Source organism: Chiloscyllium punctatum, chromosome 46 (assembly GCF_047496795.1).
Source record: "Chiloscyllium punctatum isolate Juve2018m chromosome 46, sChiPun1.3, whole genome shotgun sequence".
NCBI lineage: Eukaryota > Metazoa > Chordata > Chondrichthyes > Orectolobiformes > Hemiscylliidae > Chiloscyllium > Chiloscyllium punctatum.
In genome coordinates, this window is record NC_092784.1 from 32,609,370 (window position 1) to 32,627,788 (window position 18,419).

Here is an 18,419-nt window from a genome sequence, read left to right on the forward strand (position 1 = left end):
TTTGTGGCAGATATGGAAGGATCCCTTGGGGCCTTGGAGGGACGTAAGGGGGAGGGGTGGGCGCAAGTTTTACATTTCTTGCGGTTGCAGGGGAAGGTGCTGGGAGTGGAGGTTGGGTTGGTGGGGGTGTGGACCTGACGAGGGAGTCACGGAGGGAGTGGTCTTTTCAGAACGCTGATAGGGGAGGGGAGGGAAATATATCCTTGGTGGTGGGGTCCGTTTGGAGGTGGCGGAAATAACGACGGATGATACGCTGTATATGGAGGTTGGTGGGGTGGTGGGTGAGGACCAGTGGGGTCGGTCCTGGTGGCGATTGGAGGGGCGGGGCTCAAGGGCAGAGGAACGGGAAGTGGAGGAGATGTACCATCGTCGACCACGTCTGAGGGGAAATTGCGGTCTTTGAAGAAGGAGGCCATCTGGGTGGTACGGTTTTGGAACTGGTCCTCCTGGGAGCAGATGCGGCGGAGACGAAGGAATTGGGAATATGGGATGGCGTTTTTACAGGGGGCAGGGTGGGAGGAGGTGTAGTCTAGGTAGCTGTGGGAGTCGGTCGGCTTATAGTAAATGTCCGTGTTGATTCAGTCGCCTGAGATAGAAATGGAGAGGTCTAGGAAGGGAAGGGAGGAGTCTGAGAAGGTCCAGGTGAATTTGAGGTCGGGGTGGAAGGTGTTGGTAAAGTGGATGAACTGTTCAACCTCCTCGTGGGAGCACGAGGCAGCGCCGATACAGTCATCGATGTAGCGGAGGAAAAGGTGGGGGGTGGTGCCAGTGTAGCTGTGGAAGATGGACTGTTCCACATATCCTACGAAAAGGCAGGCATAGCTGGGGCCCATGTGGGTGCCCATGGCTACTCCTTTGGTTTGGAGGAAGTGGGAGGATTGGAAAGCGAAGTTGTTCAGAGTGAGGACCAGTTCAGTCAGTCGAAGGAGGGTGTCAGTGGAAGGGTACTGGTTGGTATGGCGGGAAAGGAAGAAGCGGAGGGCTTTGAGTCCTTCGTGATGGGGAATGGAGATGTACAGGGTGATACGATGTATATGGAGGTTGGTGGGGTGGTAGGTGAGGACCAGTGGGGTTCTGTTACGATGTATGTGGAAGTTTCCTATTTAAAGTAAAGTTAACCACTTTATTTCTTAAAGTATAACAGAGAATAATTAACTAACAACTATTTATAATGCCTTCCTCTTACCCATCTTTTACTTTCGTTTCTGTAATACCAGTCCAATAAAACCCTCAATTAAGATTGACAGAAAAATTGAAATGTTAAAACCAGCCAGCGGTCGAATCTTCTCGTTATCTTTGTCGGTAGATTGGCTCTCCAGGTCAGTGTTGAGGCTTTTCTCTGTGCAAACCCCTTCTCCAGACAGTTACCTCTCAGAGAGGTCTGACTAGCAGCGTATAGCTGTTAGTGTTGTGGCAGTTCCCCTCCCAACTGTTCAATTTTAAGATTGTCAATACACTCAATTTAAACTGGATTGGAGTTTGGTATTTTTCGGGGTACAATTTAAACCAATTGGTCTAACTCAAATCTGTTTTGTTGTTTCCAGTAGCTGGAGCACATATGGCATTGTGTCTTATTGATTTTGCAATATATACGTATGAATATAAATGTTTGTAATATATATGTATGTATGTATATATATATACATGATTGAAACAGAAGTGTGTATAAATATTTGTAATATATATATATTTTAGATTCCCTACAGTGTGGAAACAGGCCCTTCGGCCCAACAAGTCCACACCAACCTTCCGAAAAGCAACCCACCCATACCCCTACATTTACCCCTTCACCCAACACTGTGAGCAATTTAGCATGGCCAATTTACCTGACCTGCACATCTTTGGACTGTGGGAAGAAACCGGAGCACCCGGAGGAAACCCACGCAGACACAGGGAGAACGTGCAAACTCCACACAGTCAGTTGCCTGAGGCGGGAATCCCTGGTGCTGTGAGGTCACCATGCTGCCCCGTATGTATGTGTATATAAACGATTGTTTTATGTATATGTGGATAGATATAAATGTTTGTAATATGTGTGTGTATATAAATGATTGATGGATATATATATGTATGTATATAAATGATTGTAATATATGTGTATATAAATATGTATATAGATGATTGTAATATATGTGTATATAAATGTGTATATAAATGATTGTAATATATGTGTATATAAATGTGTATATAGATGATTGTAATATATGTGTATATAAATGTGTATATAAATGATTTGGAGTAAAATGTGGGTGGTCTGATTAGTACGTTTGTGGATGAAGCAAAGATTGAGAGAGCTGCAGGAAGCACAGAGGATTATCAGAGGATACAGCAGCTTACAGATGGGCAGAGAAATAGCAGATGGACTTTAAGGTACACAAATGTGAGCTGAATCATTTTGGAAGGGCTATTGCTGGAGGGGAGTATACAGTAAATGGCAGAACCCTTAGAAACATCAATATACAGAGGGAACTAGGGAAGTCGATCCACAGTTCCTTGACATGGTAGCGAGAGTAGATAAGGTGGTGACGGTGGGGTGGGGTGGGATGGGGTGACAATGGGGTGGGGTGGGGTGGGGTGACAATGGGGTGGGTGGGGTGGGGTGACAATGGGGTGGGGTGGGGTGGGGTGGGGGGGTGGGGTGTGGTGACGGTGGGGTGGGGTGACAATGGGGTGGGGTGGGGTGGGGTGACAATGGGGTGGGGTGGGATGGGGTGACGGTGGGGTGGGGTGGGGTGGGGTGACGGTGGGGTGGGGTGTGGTGATGGTGGGGTGGAGTGGGGTGGGGTGGGGTGGGGTGACGATGGGGTGGGGTGGGGTGGGGTGGGGTGTGGTGACGGTGGGGTGGGGTGACGGTGGGGTGGGGTGGGGTGTGGTGACGGTGGGGTGGGGTGACGGTGGGGTGGGGTGTGGTGACGGTGGGGTGGGATGTGGTGTGGTGACGGTGGGGTGGGGTGTGGTGTGGTGACAGTGGGGTGGGGTGGGGTGTGGTGACGGTGGGGTGGGGTGGGGTGGGGTGACGGTGGGGTGGGGTGGGGTGGGGTGGGGTGGGGTGACGATGGGGTGGGGTGGGGTGGGGTGGGGTGTGGTGACGGTGGGGTGGGGTGGGGTGACGATGGGGTGGGGTGTGGTGACGATGGGGTGGGGTGGGGTGTGGTGACGGTGGGGTGACGATGGGGTGGGGTGGGGTGACGATGGGGTGGGGTGGGGTGGGGTGGGGTGTGGTGACGGTGGGGTGGGGTGGGGTGACGATGGGGTGGGGTGTGGTGACGGTGGGGTTGGGTGGGGTGTGGTGACGGTGGGGTGGGGTGTGGTGACTGCGGGGTGGGGTGTGGTGTGGTGACGGTGGGGTGGGGTGTGGTGACGGTGGGGTGTGGTGATGGTGGGGTGGGGTGGCGTGGGGTGTGGTGGGGTGTGGTGACGGTGGGGTGGGGTGTGGTGACGGTGGGGTGGGGTGTGGTGTGGTGACGGTGGGGTGGGGTGTGGTGACGGTGGGGTGGGGTGTGGTGTGGTGACGGTGGGGTGGGGTGTGGTGACGGTGCGGTGGGGTGTGGTGTGGTGACGGTCGGGTGGGATGGGGTGACGGTGGGGTGGGGTGTGGTGTGGTGACGGTGGGGTGGGGTGGGGTGACTGTGGGGTGGGGTGGGGTGTGGTGTGGTGTGGTGACGGTGGGGTGGGGTGTGGTGACGGTGGGGGGGGTGTGGTGTGCTGTGGTGACGGTGGGGTGGGGTGTGGTGACAGTGGGGTGGGGTGGGGTGGGGTGGGGTGTGGTGTGGTGACGGTGGGGTGGGGTGTGGTGACGGTGGGGTGGTGTGTGGTGTGGTGTGGTGACGGTGGGGTGGGGAGTGGGGACGGTGGGGTGGGGTGTGGTGTGGTGTGGTGACGGTGGGGTGGGGTGTGGTGACGGTGGGGTGGGGTGGGGTGTGGTGTGGTGACGGTGCGGTGGGGTGTGGTGTGGTGTGGTGACGGTGGGGTGTGGTGTGGTGACGGTGGGGTGGGTGTGGTGTGCTGTGGTGACGGTGGGGTGGGGTGTGGTGACGGTGGGGTGGGGTGGGGTGGGGTGTGGTGTGGTGGCGGTGGGGTGGGGTGTGGTGACGGTGGGGTGGGGTGTGGTGTGGTGTGGTGACGGTGGGGTGGGGTGTGGTGACGGTGGGGTGGGGTGGGGTGTGGTGTGGTGACGGTGCGGTGGGGTGTGGTGACGGTGGGGTGGGGTGTGGTGACGGTGGGGTGGGGTGTGGTGACGGTGGGGTGGGGTGTGATGACGGTGGGGTGGGGTGTGGTGTGGTGACAGTGAGGTGGGGTGTGGTGACGGTGGGGTGGGGTGGGGTGACGGTGGGGTGGCGTGCGGTGTGGTGACGGTGGGGTGGGGTGACTGTGGGGTGGGGTGGGGTGGGGTGTGGTGATGGTGGGGTGGGGTGACTGTGGGGTGGTGTGGTGACGGTGCGGTGGGGTTTGGTGATGGTGGGGTGGGGTGGGGTGTGGTGACGGTGGGGTGGGGTGGAGTGGAGTGTAGTGATGGTGCGGTGGGGTGACTGTGGGGTGGTGTGGTGACGGTGCGGTGGGGTTTGGTGATGGTGGGGTGGGGTGGGGTGTGGTGACGGTGGGGTGGGGTGGAGTGGAGTGTAGTGATGGTGCGGTGGGATGACTGTGGGGTGGCGTGGGGTGGGTTGACGGTGGGATGGGTGACGATGGGGTGGGGTGGGGTGGGGTGTGGTGACGATGGGATAGGGTGGGTTGTGGTGTGGTGTGGTGACGGTGGGGTGGGGTGGGGTGTGGTGACGGTGGGGTGGGTTGTGGTGACGGTGGGGTGGGGTGTGTGTGGTGACGGTGGGGTGGGTTGTGGTGACGGTGGGGTGGGGTGTGGTGTGGTGACGGTGAGGTGGGGTGTGGTGTGGTGACGGTGAGGTGGGATGACGGTGGGGTGGGATGTGCTTGCCTCCAATACCTGAAGGCAGAGATGATATACATTGCAAGTGACTGTTCCGGCTGGAGAGACGACATTTGGAATATTGTTGACGGTTCTGGGATGCATTTGACCAGAAGGTTGTGAAGGCTTTACACAGGCCACAAGAAAGGATTATCCTGAGGTACCGGGTTTACAGGGTGCTCCCTATGGTTTACAGGGTACACCCTATGGTTTACAGGGTACACCCTATGGTTTACAGGGTACTCCCTATGGTTTACAGGGTACTCCCTATGGTTTACAGGGTACTCCCTATGGTTCACAGGGTACTCCCTATGGTTTACAGGGTACACCCTATGGTTTACAGGGTACACCCTCTGGTTTACAGGGTACTCCCTATGGTTTACAGGGTACACCCTATGGTTTACAGGGTACACCCTATGGTTTACAGAGTACTCCCTATGGTTTACAGGGTACTCCCTATGGTTTACAGGGTACTCCCTATGGTTTACAGAGTACTACCTATGGTTTACATGGTACACCCTATAGTTTACAGGGTACACCCTATGGTTTACAGTGTACACTTTATGGTTTACAGGGTACTCCCTATGGTTTACAGGGTACACCCTATGGTTTACAGTGTACACTTTATGGTTTACAGGGTACTCCCTATGGTTTACAGAGTACTCCCTATGGTTTACACGGTACATTGTATGGTTTACAGAGTACTCCCTATGGTTTACAGGGTACACCCTATGGTTTACAGGATGCTCCCTATGGTTTACAGAGTACTACCTATGGTTTACATGGTACACCCTATAGTTTACAGGGTACACCCTATGGTTTACAGGGTACTCCCTATGGTTTACAGGGTGCTCCCTACGGTTTACAGGGTGCTCCCTACGGTTTACAAGGTACTCCCCATGGTTTACAGGGTACACCCTATGGTTTACAGGGTACACCCTATGGTTTACAGGGTACATCCTATGGTTTGCAAGGTACTCCCTATGGTTTACAGGGTACACCCTATGGTTTACAGGGTACTCCCTATGGTTTACAGGGTACACCCTATGGTTTACAGGGTACACCCTATGGTATACAGGGTACACCCTATGGTATACAGGGTACACCCCATTGTTTACAGGGTACTCCCTATGGTTTACAGGGTACACCCTATGGTTTACAGGGTACACCCTATGGTTTACAGAGTACACCCTATGGTTTACATTGTACTCCCTATGGCTTACTGGGTGCTCCCTATGGTTTACAGGGTATTCCCTATGGTTTACAGTGTACACCCGACGGTTTACAGTGTACACCCGACGGTTTACAGTGTACACCCGACGGTTTACAGTGTACTCCCTATGGTTTACAGGGTACACCCTACGGTTTACAGGGTACACCCTACGGTTTACAGGGTACACCCTATGGTTTACGGAGTACTCCCTATGGTTTACAGGGTACTCCCTATGGTTTACAGGGTACACCCGACGGTTTACAGGGTACACCCTATGGTATACAGGGTACTCCCTCTGGTTTACAGGGTACTCCCTCTGGTTTACAGAGTTCTCCCTATGGTTTACAGGGAAGACCATATGGTTTTCAAGGTACACCCTATGGTTTACAGAGTACTCATTATGGTTTACAGGGTACTCCCTATGGTTTACAGAGTACTCCCTATGGTTTACACGGCACACCCTATGGTTTACAGAGTACTCCCTATGGTTTACAGGGTACACCCTATGGTTTACATGGTACTCCCAATGGTTTACAGAATACACCCTATGGTTTTCAGGGTACACCCTATGGTTTACAGGGTACACCCTATGGTTTACAGGGTACACCCTATAGTTTACAGAGTACTGCCTATGGTTTTCAGGGTACACCCTATGGTTTACAGGGTACACCCTATAGTTTACAGGGTACACCCTATAGTTTACAGAGTACACCCTATAGTTTACAGGGTACACCCTATAGTTTACAGAGTACACCCTATAGTTTACAGGGTACACCCTATAGTTTACAGAGTACTGCCTATGGTTTACAGAGTACTGCCTATGGTTTACAGAGTACTCCCTATGGTTTACAGGGTACACCCTATGGTTTACAGAGTACTGCCTATGGCTTACAGAGTACTGCCTATGGTTTACAGAGTACTGCCTATGGTTTACAGAGTACTCCCTATGGTTTACAGGGTACACCCTATGGTTTACAGGGTACACCCTATGGTTTACAGGGTACTCCCTATGGATTACAGGGTACACCCTATGGTTTACAGAGTACTCCCTAAGGTTCACACGGTACACCCTATGGTTTACAGAGTTCTCCCTATGGTTGACAGGGTACACCCTATGGTTTACAGAGTTCTCCCTATGGTTGACAGGGTACACCCTATGGTTTACAGAGTTCTCCCTATGGTTGACAGGGTGCTCCCTATGGTTTACAAGGTATTCCCTATGGTTTAAAAGGTACACCCTATGGTTTACAGGGTACACCCTATGGTTTACAGGGTACACCCTATGGTTTTCAGGGTACACCCTATGGTTTACAGGGTACACCCTACGGTTTACAGGGTACACCCTACGGTTTACAAGGTTCTGCTATGGTTTACAGGGTACACCCTATGGTTTACAGGGTACACCCTATGGTTTACGGAGTACTCCCTATGGTTTACAGGGTACTCCCTATGGTTCACAGGGTACGCCCTATGGTTCACAGGGTACGCCCTATGGTTCACAGGGTACACCCTATGGTTTACAGAGTTCTCCCTATGGTTCACAGGGTACACCCTATGGTTCACAGGGTACACCCTATGGTTTACAGAGTTCTCCCTATGGTTCACAGGGTACACCCTATGGTTCACAGGGTACACCCTATGGTTTACAGAGTTCTCCCTATGGTTCACAGGGTACACCCTATGGTTTACATGGTACTCCCTATGGTTTACAGGGTACTCCCTATGGTTTACAAGGTTCTCCCTATGGTTTACAAGGTACTCCCTATGGTTTACAGGGTACACCCTATGGTTTGCAAGGTACACCCTATGGTTTACATGGTACTCCCTATGGTTTACAGGGTACTCCCTATGGTTTACAAGGTTCTCCCTATGGTTTACAGTGTACTCCCTATTGATTACAAGGTACACCCTACGGTTAACAAGGTTCTCCCTATGGTTTATAGGGTACGCCCTATGGTTTACAGGGTACACCCTATGGTTTACAGAGTACACCCTATGGTTTACATGGTACACCCTATGGTATACAGGGTACACCCTATGGTTTACATGGTACACCCTATGGTTTACATGGTACACCCTATGGTTTACATGGTACACCCTATGGTTTACAGGGTACTCCCTATGGTTTACAAGGTACTCCCTATGGTTTATAAGGTACTCCCTATGGTTTACATGGTACACCCTATGGTTTACAGGGTACACCCTATGGTTTACAAGGTACTCCCTCTGGTTTACGAGGTGCACCGTATGGTTTACAGGGTACACCGTATGGTTTACATGGTACTCCCTAGGGTTTACAGGGTACACCCTATGGTTTACAGAGTACTCCCTTTGGTTTACAGGGTACACCCTATGGTTTACAAGGTTCTCCCTATGGTTTACAGGGTACAACCTATGGTTTACAAGGTGCTCCCTATGGTTTACAGAGTACATCCTATGGTTTACAAGGTACACCCTATGGTTTACAGGGTACTCCCTATGGTTTACAGAGTACATCCTATGGTTTACAAGGTACACCCTATGGTTTACAGGGTACACCCTATGGTTTACAGGGTACACCCTATGGTTTACAGGGTACACCCTATGGTTTACAGGGTACTCCCTTTGGTTTACAGGGTACACCCTATGGTTTACAGGGTACACCCTATGGTTTACAGGGCACTCCCTATGGTTTACAGGGTACTCCCTATGGTTTACAGGGTACACCCTATGGTTTACAGAGTACCCCCTACGGTTTACAGGGTACACCCTATGGTTTACAGAGTACACCCTATGGTTTACAGGGTACTCCCTATGGTTTACAGGGTACACCCTATGGTTTACAGAGTACCCCCTACGGTTTACAGGGTACACCCTATGGTTTACAGAGTACTCTCTATGGTTTACAGGGTACTCCCTACGGTTTACAGGGTACACCCTATGGTTTACAGAGTACTCCCTATGGTTTACAGAGTTCTCCCTATGGTTTACAGGGAACACCCTATGGTTTACAAGGTTCTCCCTATGGTTTACAGGGTACACCCTATGGTTTACAAGGTACACCCTATGGTTTATAGAGTACATCCTATGGTTTACAGAGTACTCCCTATGGTTTGCAGGGTACAACCTATGGTTTGCAGGATACAACCTATGGTTTACAAGGTTCTCCCTCTGGTTTACAGGGTACACCCTATGGTTTACAGGGTACAACCTATGGTTTACAGGGTAGACCCTCTGGTCTACAGAGTACACCCTATGGTTTACAGGGTACACCCTATGGTTTACAGGGTACTCCCAATGGTTTACAGGGTACACCCTATGGTTTACAGGGTACACCCTATGGTTTACATGTTACTCCCTATGGTTTACAGGGTGTTCCCTATGGTTTACAGGGTACACCCTATGGTTTACAGAGTACTCCTATGGGTTACAAGGTTCTCCCTATGGTTTACAAGGTGCTCCCCATTGTTTACAGAGTACTCCCTATGGTTTACAGGGTACACGCTATGGTTTACAGGGTACTCCCTATGGTTTACAGTGTACACCCTATGGTTTACAGGGTACTCCCTATGGTTTACAGTGTACACCCAATGGTTCACAGGGTACACCCTATGGTTCACAGGGTACACCCTATGGTTCACAGGGTACACCCTATGGTTCACAGGGTACACGCTCTGGTTTACAGTGTACACCCTATGGTTTACAGAGTACTCCCTATGGTTTACAGGGTACACGCTCTGGTTTACAGTGTACACCCTATGGTTTACAGAGTACTCCCTATGATTTACAAGGTACTCCATAGTTTTCAGGGATGTGCAGGTTCGGGTGGATTGGTCATGGGAAATTGCCTCAGTGTTCAGGGATGTGTTGGTAATGTGCATTAATCAGGAGAAATGTCGGGCAGTGTGTGTTGGTTGAATACTGTTTGGTGGGGTGAAGGACCTGTTTCCAAATTGTAGGAATTTTAATACTTCATTTTTACCTGCTGAATCTGTACCATTTGGTGACAAGATTCCTATCACAATGAAGCTGTCCTGGGCACACATTTTGGCCACACGTCAAGTTCCTCCATGGCTGATTCAACACTGTGTGATGGTCACAAGGGTCAGCAGATATGGTGATTGCAACTGAGGACAGGAAGATAAATATTATTCAAGTAAGTATCAATTAATGTTACACAGTCACTCATTCTCTCGTGAACAATTAAATACGGCTGTGTCAGCCTCTATTTTGTGATAAAATCCTTAAAGTACAACCTCAAATCTTTCCCCTGTTTCTATCCATTTTCTCTCTAATTCCCAGTTCAGTCAACCATATAAATGATTTGGATGTGAGCATAAGAGGTACAGTTAGTAAGTTTGCAGATGACACTAAAATTGGAGGTGTAGTGAACAGCGAAGAGGGTTACCTCAGATTACAACAGGATCTGGACCAGATGGGCCAATGGGCTGAGAAGTGGCAGATAGAGTTTAATTCAGATAAATGCGAGGAGCTGCATTTTGAGAAAACAAATCTTAGCAGGACTTATACACTTAATGGTAAGGTCCGAGGGAGTGTTGCTGAGCAAAGAGACCTTGGAGTGCAGGTTCATAGCTCCTTGAAAGTGGAGTCACAGGTAGATAGGATAGTGAAGAAGGCGTTTGGTATGCTTTCCTTTATTGGTCATAGTACTGAGTACAGGAGTTGGGAGGTCATGTTGCGGCTGTACAGGACATTGGTTAGACCACTGTTGGAATATTACGTGCAATTCTGGTCTCCTTCCTATCGGAAAGATGTTGTGAAACTTGAAATGGTTCAGAAAAGATTTACAAGGATGTTGCCAGGGTTGGAGGATTTGAGCTATAGGGAGAGGCTGAACAGGCTGGGGCTGTTTTCCCTGGAGCGTCGGAGGCTGAGGGGTGACCTTATAGAGGTTTATAAATCATGAGGGGAATGGATAAGGTAAAGAGGCAAAGTCTTTTCCCAGGGTTGGGGGAGTCCAGAGCTAGAGGGCATTGGTTTAGGGTGTGAGGGGAAAGATATAAAAGAGACCTAAGGGGCAACTTTTTCACACAGAGGGTGGTACGTGTATGGAATGAGCTGCCAGAAGAAGTGTTGGAGGCTGGTACAATTGCAACATTTAAGAGGCATTTGGATGGGTATATGAATAGGAAGGGTTTGGAGGGATATGGGCCGGGTGCTGGCAGGTGGGACTAGATTGGGTTGGGATATCTGGTCAGCATGGACAGGTTGGACTGAAGGGTCTGTTTTTATGCGGTACATCTCTATGACTCTATGACCTGAGAACCTAGAGTGGAACACAATTATACAACCCAATTGCATCGCAAGTTACAGAGTTTATCATTAACATAATGTTATCATTAGCTTTTAACAAGAAATTTCATTCCCAATTACAAACTGAAAGAATTATACAAGGTTTCACATTTTAAACAAAACATTTTTTGTGTAAGAGCAAGTAAAACTAACTTAATGTTATCTATTTTGTAAACACCTATTTTCCGGAGGCAACATTTACGCAGCACGCTCCTTATTCTGTTCGAACCAAACTCAAAGATGACACAGCTCCCAGGAATTGACTTTAATTCCTCTCAGCATTCGGACAATTCAATGAGATGTGAGATTTCTTAGGGCCCATAGACAACCATCTGACTTGGTGTTCCTCCAAATGTCTTTCAGAGCCGTACAATTGTGGACTCCTCCTCTCACCTCCCGCTCCTCCCCCCCCCCCCCCCCAACCCCCAAATCTGGGCGACATTGCATTAACCATAAGAAATAGGAACTGAAATAAGTTGCTCAGCCCCTTCATCCTGTTCTGCCCATCAGGAGGATCATGGCTGCTCTTGTTTCGGCCATCTCCCTGGAACCCTTAACTTTCCAACTGGCTAAAGTTCTGTCTATCTCAGCCTTAACTATACACAGGGACTCCATTCCCACAGCCCTCTCTCCACCAAGGAATTCCAAAGACTTACAGCCCTTTCAGGTGAGAGGGGAAAGAATGAAAGGGAACCTGAGGGACAACTTGTTTACCCAGAGGGTGGTATGCATATGGAATGAGCTGCTAGCGGAAGTGTTTGAGGTGGGTACATTAGCAACATTTAAAAGGCATTTAGCCAAATACCCGGATAAGAAAAGTTTAGATGGATATGGGCCAGGTGCAGGGAAATGGGGTTAGTGTGGATGGACATGTTGGTCAGCACAGGCCAGTTTCGGCTGAAGGGTCTGTCTCCGTGCTGTCAGACTGTGTCAGTCTATGGTTCCTAGAGAGGAAAGACCTCCCCATTTCGGTCTTAAATTGACACCCCTTTGTAATGAGACCATGCTGTCTCGTCCTAGATCCTCTCAGCATTGACCCTGTCCATCCCCTTCAGAATCTTATAGATTTCAATAAGATCACTTGTATTTGATCACTGTTCTCAACTCCAGTGAGTAAACTCCCTTCAGGGAACAGTGGACCCAGACACCGAGACCTCAGCTATATGTTGATGGAGCCCTCCTGTTACGAAGAGCTCCGATAAGGCCTTAGTAACTTCCTCACCTGCCTCCCTCAGCAATCTCGAGTCGATCCCATCAGATTCCGGGGATATGTCGACCTCAAAGCTTTTGAAAACACCACCTTCTATTTTATATTGATATACCTCTCTCTTGACTCACTTCCCCACTGTCTCTGGCCTCGTGTACAAATTCCCTCCTTTGGCCTGGAGTGGGCCCACCCTTTCCCGAGCTACCCTTGTGTATTTTTCAGATAGTATAAAACACCTTGGGATTTGCCCTGATTATATTTGCCAAAGACAAGTTGTTTCCCCTTTTATTTTTCCCAATGCCTTGTTTGGGCCCTTGCCTGCTATCTTTGGAGGTCTGTCTGTGCTGAGTCTCACAATCCTTATGTATGTCTCCTTTTTCTTTATGACTAAACTCTCAATTTCTCTTGCCATCCTTATCCTTCCCTTAGACTGGAATGTGTTGGTCCTGCACTCTTCCCAACTGGGGTCTGTCAAAGTTCCGTCACGTGCCAGATTGGATTTACCCTTAAACAGCTTTTTCCGGTCTATATTCCCCAATTCCAACCTCATATTATAGTCACTTGCCAACTGACAACTTTCACCCATGAACTATTCTTATCTTTAACCATAACGAAATTAAATCTTGCAGATTTACAGTCACTTCCTGAAACATTGATCCAGGCTTGTTCCCCAGTACCAGGATCTAATATGGCCCCACATTTAATGTGACACTTAACATCGTGTTTCAACAACGCCATCCCGGACACAGTAATCATTACTCCGCCTTCCAAGCTCCTGATACAAAGTGATTCCATGTCGATATGGAGCAAGTTAAAATCACCAGCACAACGATCCAGCTGTTTTCAGATTTTTCCAGAACCTGTCCACGTCGCTGTTCCTCTGTGACTCACTGGCTGTTCAGACCTGGATTAGTGGTGCTGGAAGAGCACAGCAGTTCAGGCAGCATCCAACGAGCAGCGAAATCGACGTTTCGGGCAAAAGCCCTTCATCAGGAATAAAGGCAGTGAGCCTGAAGCGTGGAGAGATAAGGTAGAGGAGGGTGGGGGGTGAGGAGAGAGTAGCATAGAGTACAATGGGTGAGTGGGGGAGGGGATGAAGGTGATAGGTCAAGGAGGAGAGGGCGGAGTGGATAGGTGGAAAAGGAGATAGGTAGGTAGGACAAGTCCGGACAAGTCAAGGAGACAGTTACTGAGCCTCACACACCCCTCACACACATCCCCTCACACACAGTCCCCTCACACCCCCCCACCTCACCCACCCCCTCAACACACACCCCCCTCACACCCCTCTCAACACACACCCTCACACACCCACCCTCAACACACCCCTCACCCATCACCTTCACACACACCCCCCTCAATACACCCCCTCACACACACACACCCATACACCCCCCCACACACACACACAACCTCACACACACACACACAACCTCACACACACACACAACCTCACACACACTCACCCACCCCCTCACCCACCCCTCACACACGCACACTCACCACACCCCCTCACACACCCCCCACATACACCCCCCCTCACACACACACACACACACACACTCTCAACACACCCCCCCCACACACCCCCACACACACACCCTCACCCACCCCCTCAACACACACCCCACATACACCCCCCCTCACACACACACACAACCTCACACACACACACCCCCTCACCCACACCCTCACACACGCACCCTGATCACACCCCCTCACCACACACCCCCCTCACACACACACCCCCCTCACACAACCCTCACACCCACCCCCTCACACATCCTCTCAACACATCGCCCTCAAACACACCCTCAAACACACCCTCACACACACCCCCTTACCCAACCTCACACACACCCTCACCCATCCCCTCACCCACCCCCTCAACACACCCCATCACACACATGCTCACCCACCTCCTCACTCACCCCCTCACCACAGCCCCCACACACATCCCCCTCACACACACACACACCCCATACACACAACCACATATACTCCCTCACACACACCCTCAACACACCCCCCTCACACACAGTCCCCTCACACCCCCCCACCTCACCCACCCCCTCAACACACACCCCCCTCACACCCCTCTCAACACACACCCTCACACACCCACCCTCAACACACCCCTCACCCATCACCTTCACACACACCCCCCTCAATACACCCCCTCACACACACACACCCATACACCCCCCCCCACACACACACAACCTCACAAACACACACAACCTCACACACACATACAACCTCACACACACTCACCCACCCCCTCACCCACCCCTCACACACGCACACTCACCACACCCCCTCACACACCCCCCACATACACCCCCCCTCACACACACACACACACACACTCAACACACCTCCCCCACACACCCCCACACACACACCCTCACCCACCCCCTCAACACACCCCATCACACACACGCTCACCCACCCCCTCACCCACCCCCTCACACACAGACCCTCACCCATCCCCTCACCCACACCCTCACCCACACCTTCAACACACCCCCTCACCCACCCCTCACACACACCCTCCCTCACCACCACCCTCACACATATCCCCTCACGCACACCCCTCCCACACACCCCCACACATCCCCCTACACACCTACCTCACCCACCCCCTCAACACATACCCCCCTCACACACACTCCTCAACATACACCCACACACACATCCCATACACATACACCCCCACCCTCAACACACCCCTCACCCATCACCTTCACACACACCCTCAATACACACCCCCTTAATACACCCCCTCACACACACCCCCCTCACACACACCCCCACTCACCCCCTGACACACCCTCCCACACACCTACCTCACACACCCCTCTCAACACACACCTTCACACACATCCCGTACACACCCCCACCCTCAACACACCCCTCACCCATCACCTTCACACACACCCTCAATACACACCCCCTTAATACACCCCCTCACACACACACCCCTCACACACACCCCCACTCACCCCCTGACACACCCTCCCACACACCTACCTCACACACCCCTCTCAACACACACCTTCACACACATCCCGTACACACACCCCCACCTTCAACACACCCATCCTCACCCATCACCTTCACACACCCCCTCACACACACACCCCCCTCACACACACCCAACCTCACACACCCAACCTCACACACCCAACCTCACACACCCAACCTCACACACCCAACCTCACACGCACACGCTCACCCACCTCCTCACCCACCCCTCACACACACACCCTCACCACACCCCCTCAACATACCCCCTCATCACACCCCATGACACACACACCCTCATACACACACCCTCACATCCTTTCACACACACCCCCACACACACACCCCCGCACACCCCTTCACACACCTGATCCCACACCTCTTCAACCAACCACCCACACACACACCCTCCCCAAAACTGCCTCACCTGCCCCCTCAACACACCGTCTCACCCACCACCTCACCCACCCCTCACATCCATCCCCTCACACACACCCTCACCCACCCCCTCACACACACCCTCACCCACCCCCTCACCCACAACCCCAACACACCCTCACCCACCCCCTCAACACAATCCCTCACACTACCACTCACACACACCCTCCCCAAAACTGCCTCACCCACCCCTGAACACACCGCCTCAGACACCCCCTCACACACACACCCCTCACACACACACACACCCTCACACACACACACACCCCACTCACTACCGCTCACAGACACCCTCCCCAAAACAGCCTCACCCACCCCTGAACACACCGCCTCACACACACCCCCTCACACACACACCCCCCTCACACACACCCCCCTCACTCACACACCCCCCTCAACACAATCCCTCACACTACCGCTCACACACACACCCTCCCCAAAACAGCCTCACCCATCCCTGAACACACCGCCTCACACACCCCCTCAACACACACCCCCTCACACACACACCCCCCTCACACTACTGCTCACACACATACCCTCCCCAAAACAGCCTCTCCCACCCCTGAACACACCGCCTCACACACACACCCTCACACACAACCTTCAGACACCCCCTCACACACGCACTCTCACACACACACCCTCAACAAACCCCAACAACCCCCTCACACACACACCCTCACAACACACAACCTCAAGACACACCCCCTCCACACACACCCTCAGATACACCCTCACACACACACACTCAACACACCCCTCACAAACCCCAACAGCCCCCTCAACACACCCCCTCACCACACAACCTCACCCACTCCTTCACAAAACCCCTCACACACACACCGTCCCTCATACACCCCCCTCAACAAATCCCCTCACACACACACCGTCCCTCACACACCCCCCTCAACAAACCCCACACACACACACCCTCACACACACACCCCCGTCACACACACACACACCCTCACACACAACCTTCAGACACCCCCTCACACACACACCCTCAACACACACCCTCACACACCCTCAACACACACCCTCAGACACACCCCCTCACCACACCCCCAACACACCCCAATAGCCCCCTCACACACCCCCTCAACACACACCCCCTCACTATGTATCTGTGTGTGGGTGCAGGTTCGGTGCTAAATTGCCGGTAGTGTTTGGTGATGGGGGTAAATGTATGGGAATGGGTCTGGGTGGGTTGCGCTTCAGCGGGTCGGTATGGACTGGTTGGGCCGAAGGGCCTGTTTCCACACTCTGGGGAATCTCACCCAGCTATGTTCCCACTTTTACCAAATATGGAGTTAGATTGTGACAGCATCAAATTCACACAATTATTCTTGCACTAATAGGTGGCATCATTGATAAATAAAATTACTTACTCAGGTAGCCCAGTATCAGCAACAGAGTCTGCATCTTCCTGTGAGGGAGAATAGACCGTTGGAATGAGAGCCTGGGAGAGTTAGACAAAAGTTTAATTTGTGAGTGGGATTGCAAACCTATCTGCAGTGAGTGTGCTCTGTTTCCGTGAGACCACACTCAACCATTTGCCTTTGATAAAACATGATTCTTTCATTCCAATCTGCTCATGTTTCTTGGTACAATCTCCAACTTCCCACATTATTAACTCGTGTGTGACCCTGACCCACCGCGTCCTGTCATAATAAAGCCAAGAACTGCAGATGCTGGAACAAACAGGAGCGGAAAATGCTGGAGAAACTCTGCAGGTTGGGCAACATCTGTGGAGAGAAAGCCAAAGAAGTTAAATTGCAAATCCCGTGACCCTTTGGCAAATGCATTGTCAAAACACGAGGGTGCCCACCACTGTCTATCTCCGCGTAATCTCCCTTCACTGGTCAGTCACGACCAGGTTTATTCCCGAACTCATAATAATCAAGTGACAAATCTCTGAACTTGCTCCAAATTCTAACCAGTATCTGGTTACTTACCAGATCCTTGTGCTGAGATATTACCTTGAGCTACAGTATTTCCAGGAAAACTGCTTCAGAGTCAGTGTTCACTCTAACCTGCACTGGGCAGCTCTGCTTTTTATAACACACAGAGTGAAGGCAGAACCCTGATTGGTGCAGCATGATCCCTTCCCTGCAAGATGTGAACTCTCTTCAGTAATTTGATCCAATCATTGCAATGGCAGACAATCTTCCACATCCTGGTTTTACGACACTGACAATGTCAGGATAGTTTGGAGAGAGTGAGCAGAGGCCAGAGTAACGGATGTATGGACACCACCCAACAATCACCAGGCAGCAGTGTTCCCTCCCAGTCAGAGAACACTTCACCAGGGC

General features: G+C 51.4%; 1 protein-coding gene across 2 annotated transcripts in view; it reads right to left on the reverse strand.

Annotated features, from left to right (window-relative positions):
• Positions 1-18,191, reverse strand: part of LOC140467936 (pancreatic secretory granule membrane major glycoprotein GP2-like) — a 42,343-nt gene extending 24,152 nt beyond the window's left edge. The window contains exons 1-3 of one of the 2 annotated variants that reach the window (XM_072564002.1): positions 18,063-18,191; positions 17,496-17,566; positions 10,099-10,243 (exon numbers count right to left, since the gene is read on the reverse strand). In XM_072564002.1, coding sequence (XP_072420103.1) covers positions 10,099-10,243; positions 17,496-17,529 — 179 coding nt within the window. In that variant the 5' untranslated portion in view covers positions 17,530-17,566; positions 18,063-18,191. The remainder of the gene's footprint in view (positions 1-10,098; positions 10,244-17,495; positions 17,567-18,062) is intronic. The other variant, XM_072564003.1, reaches the window with a different exon arrangement.
• Positions 18,192-18,419: the final 228 nt, after the last annotated feature.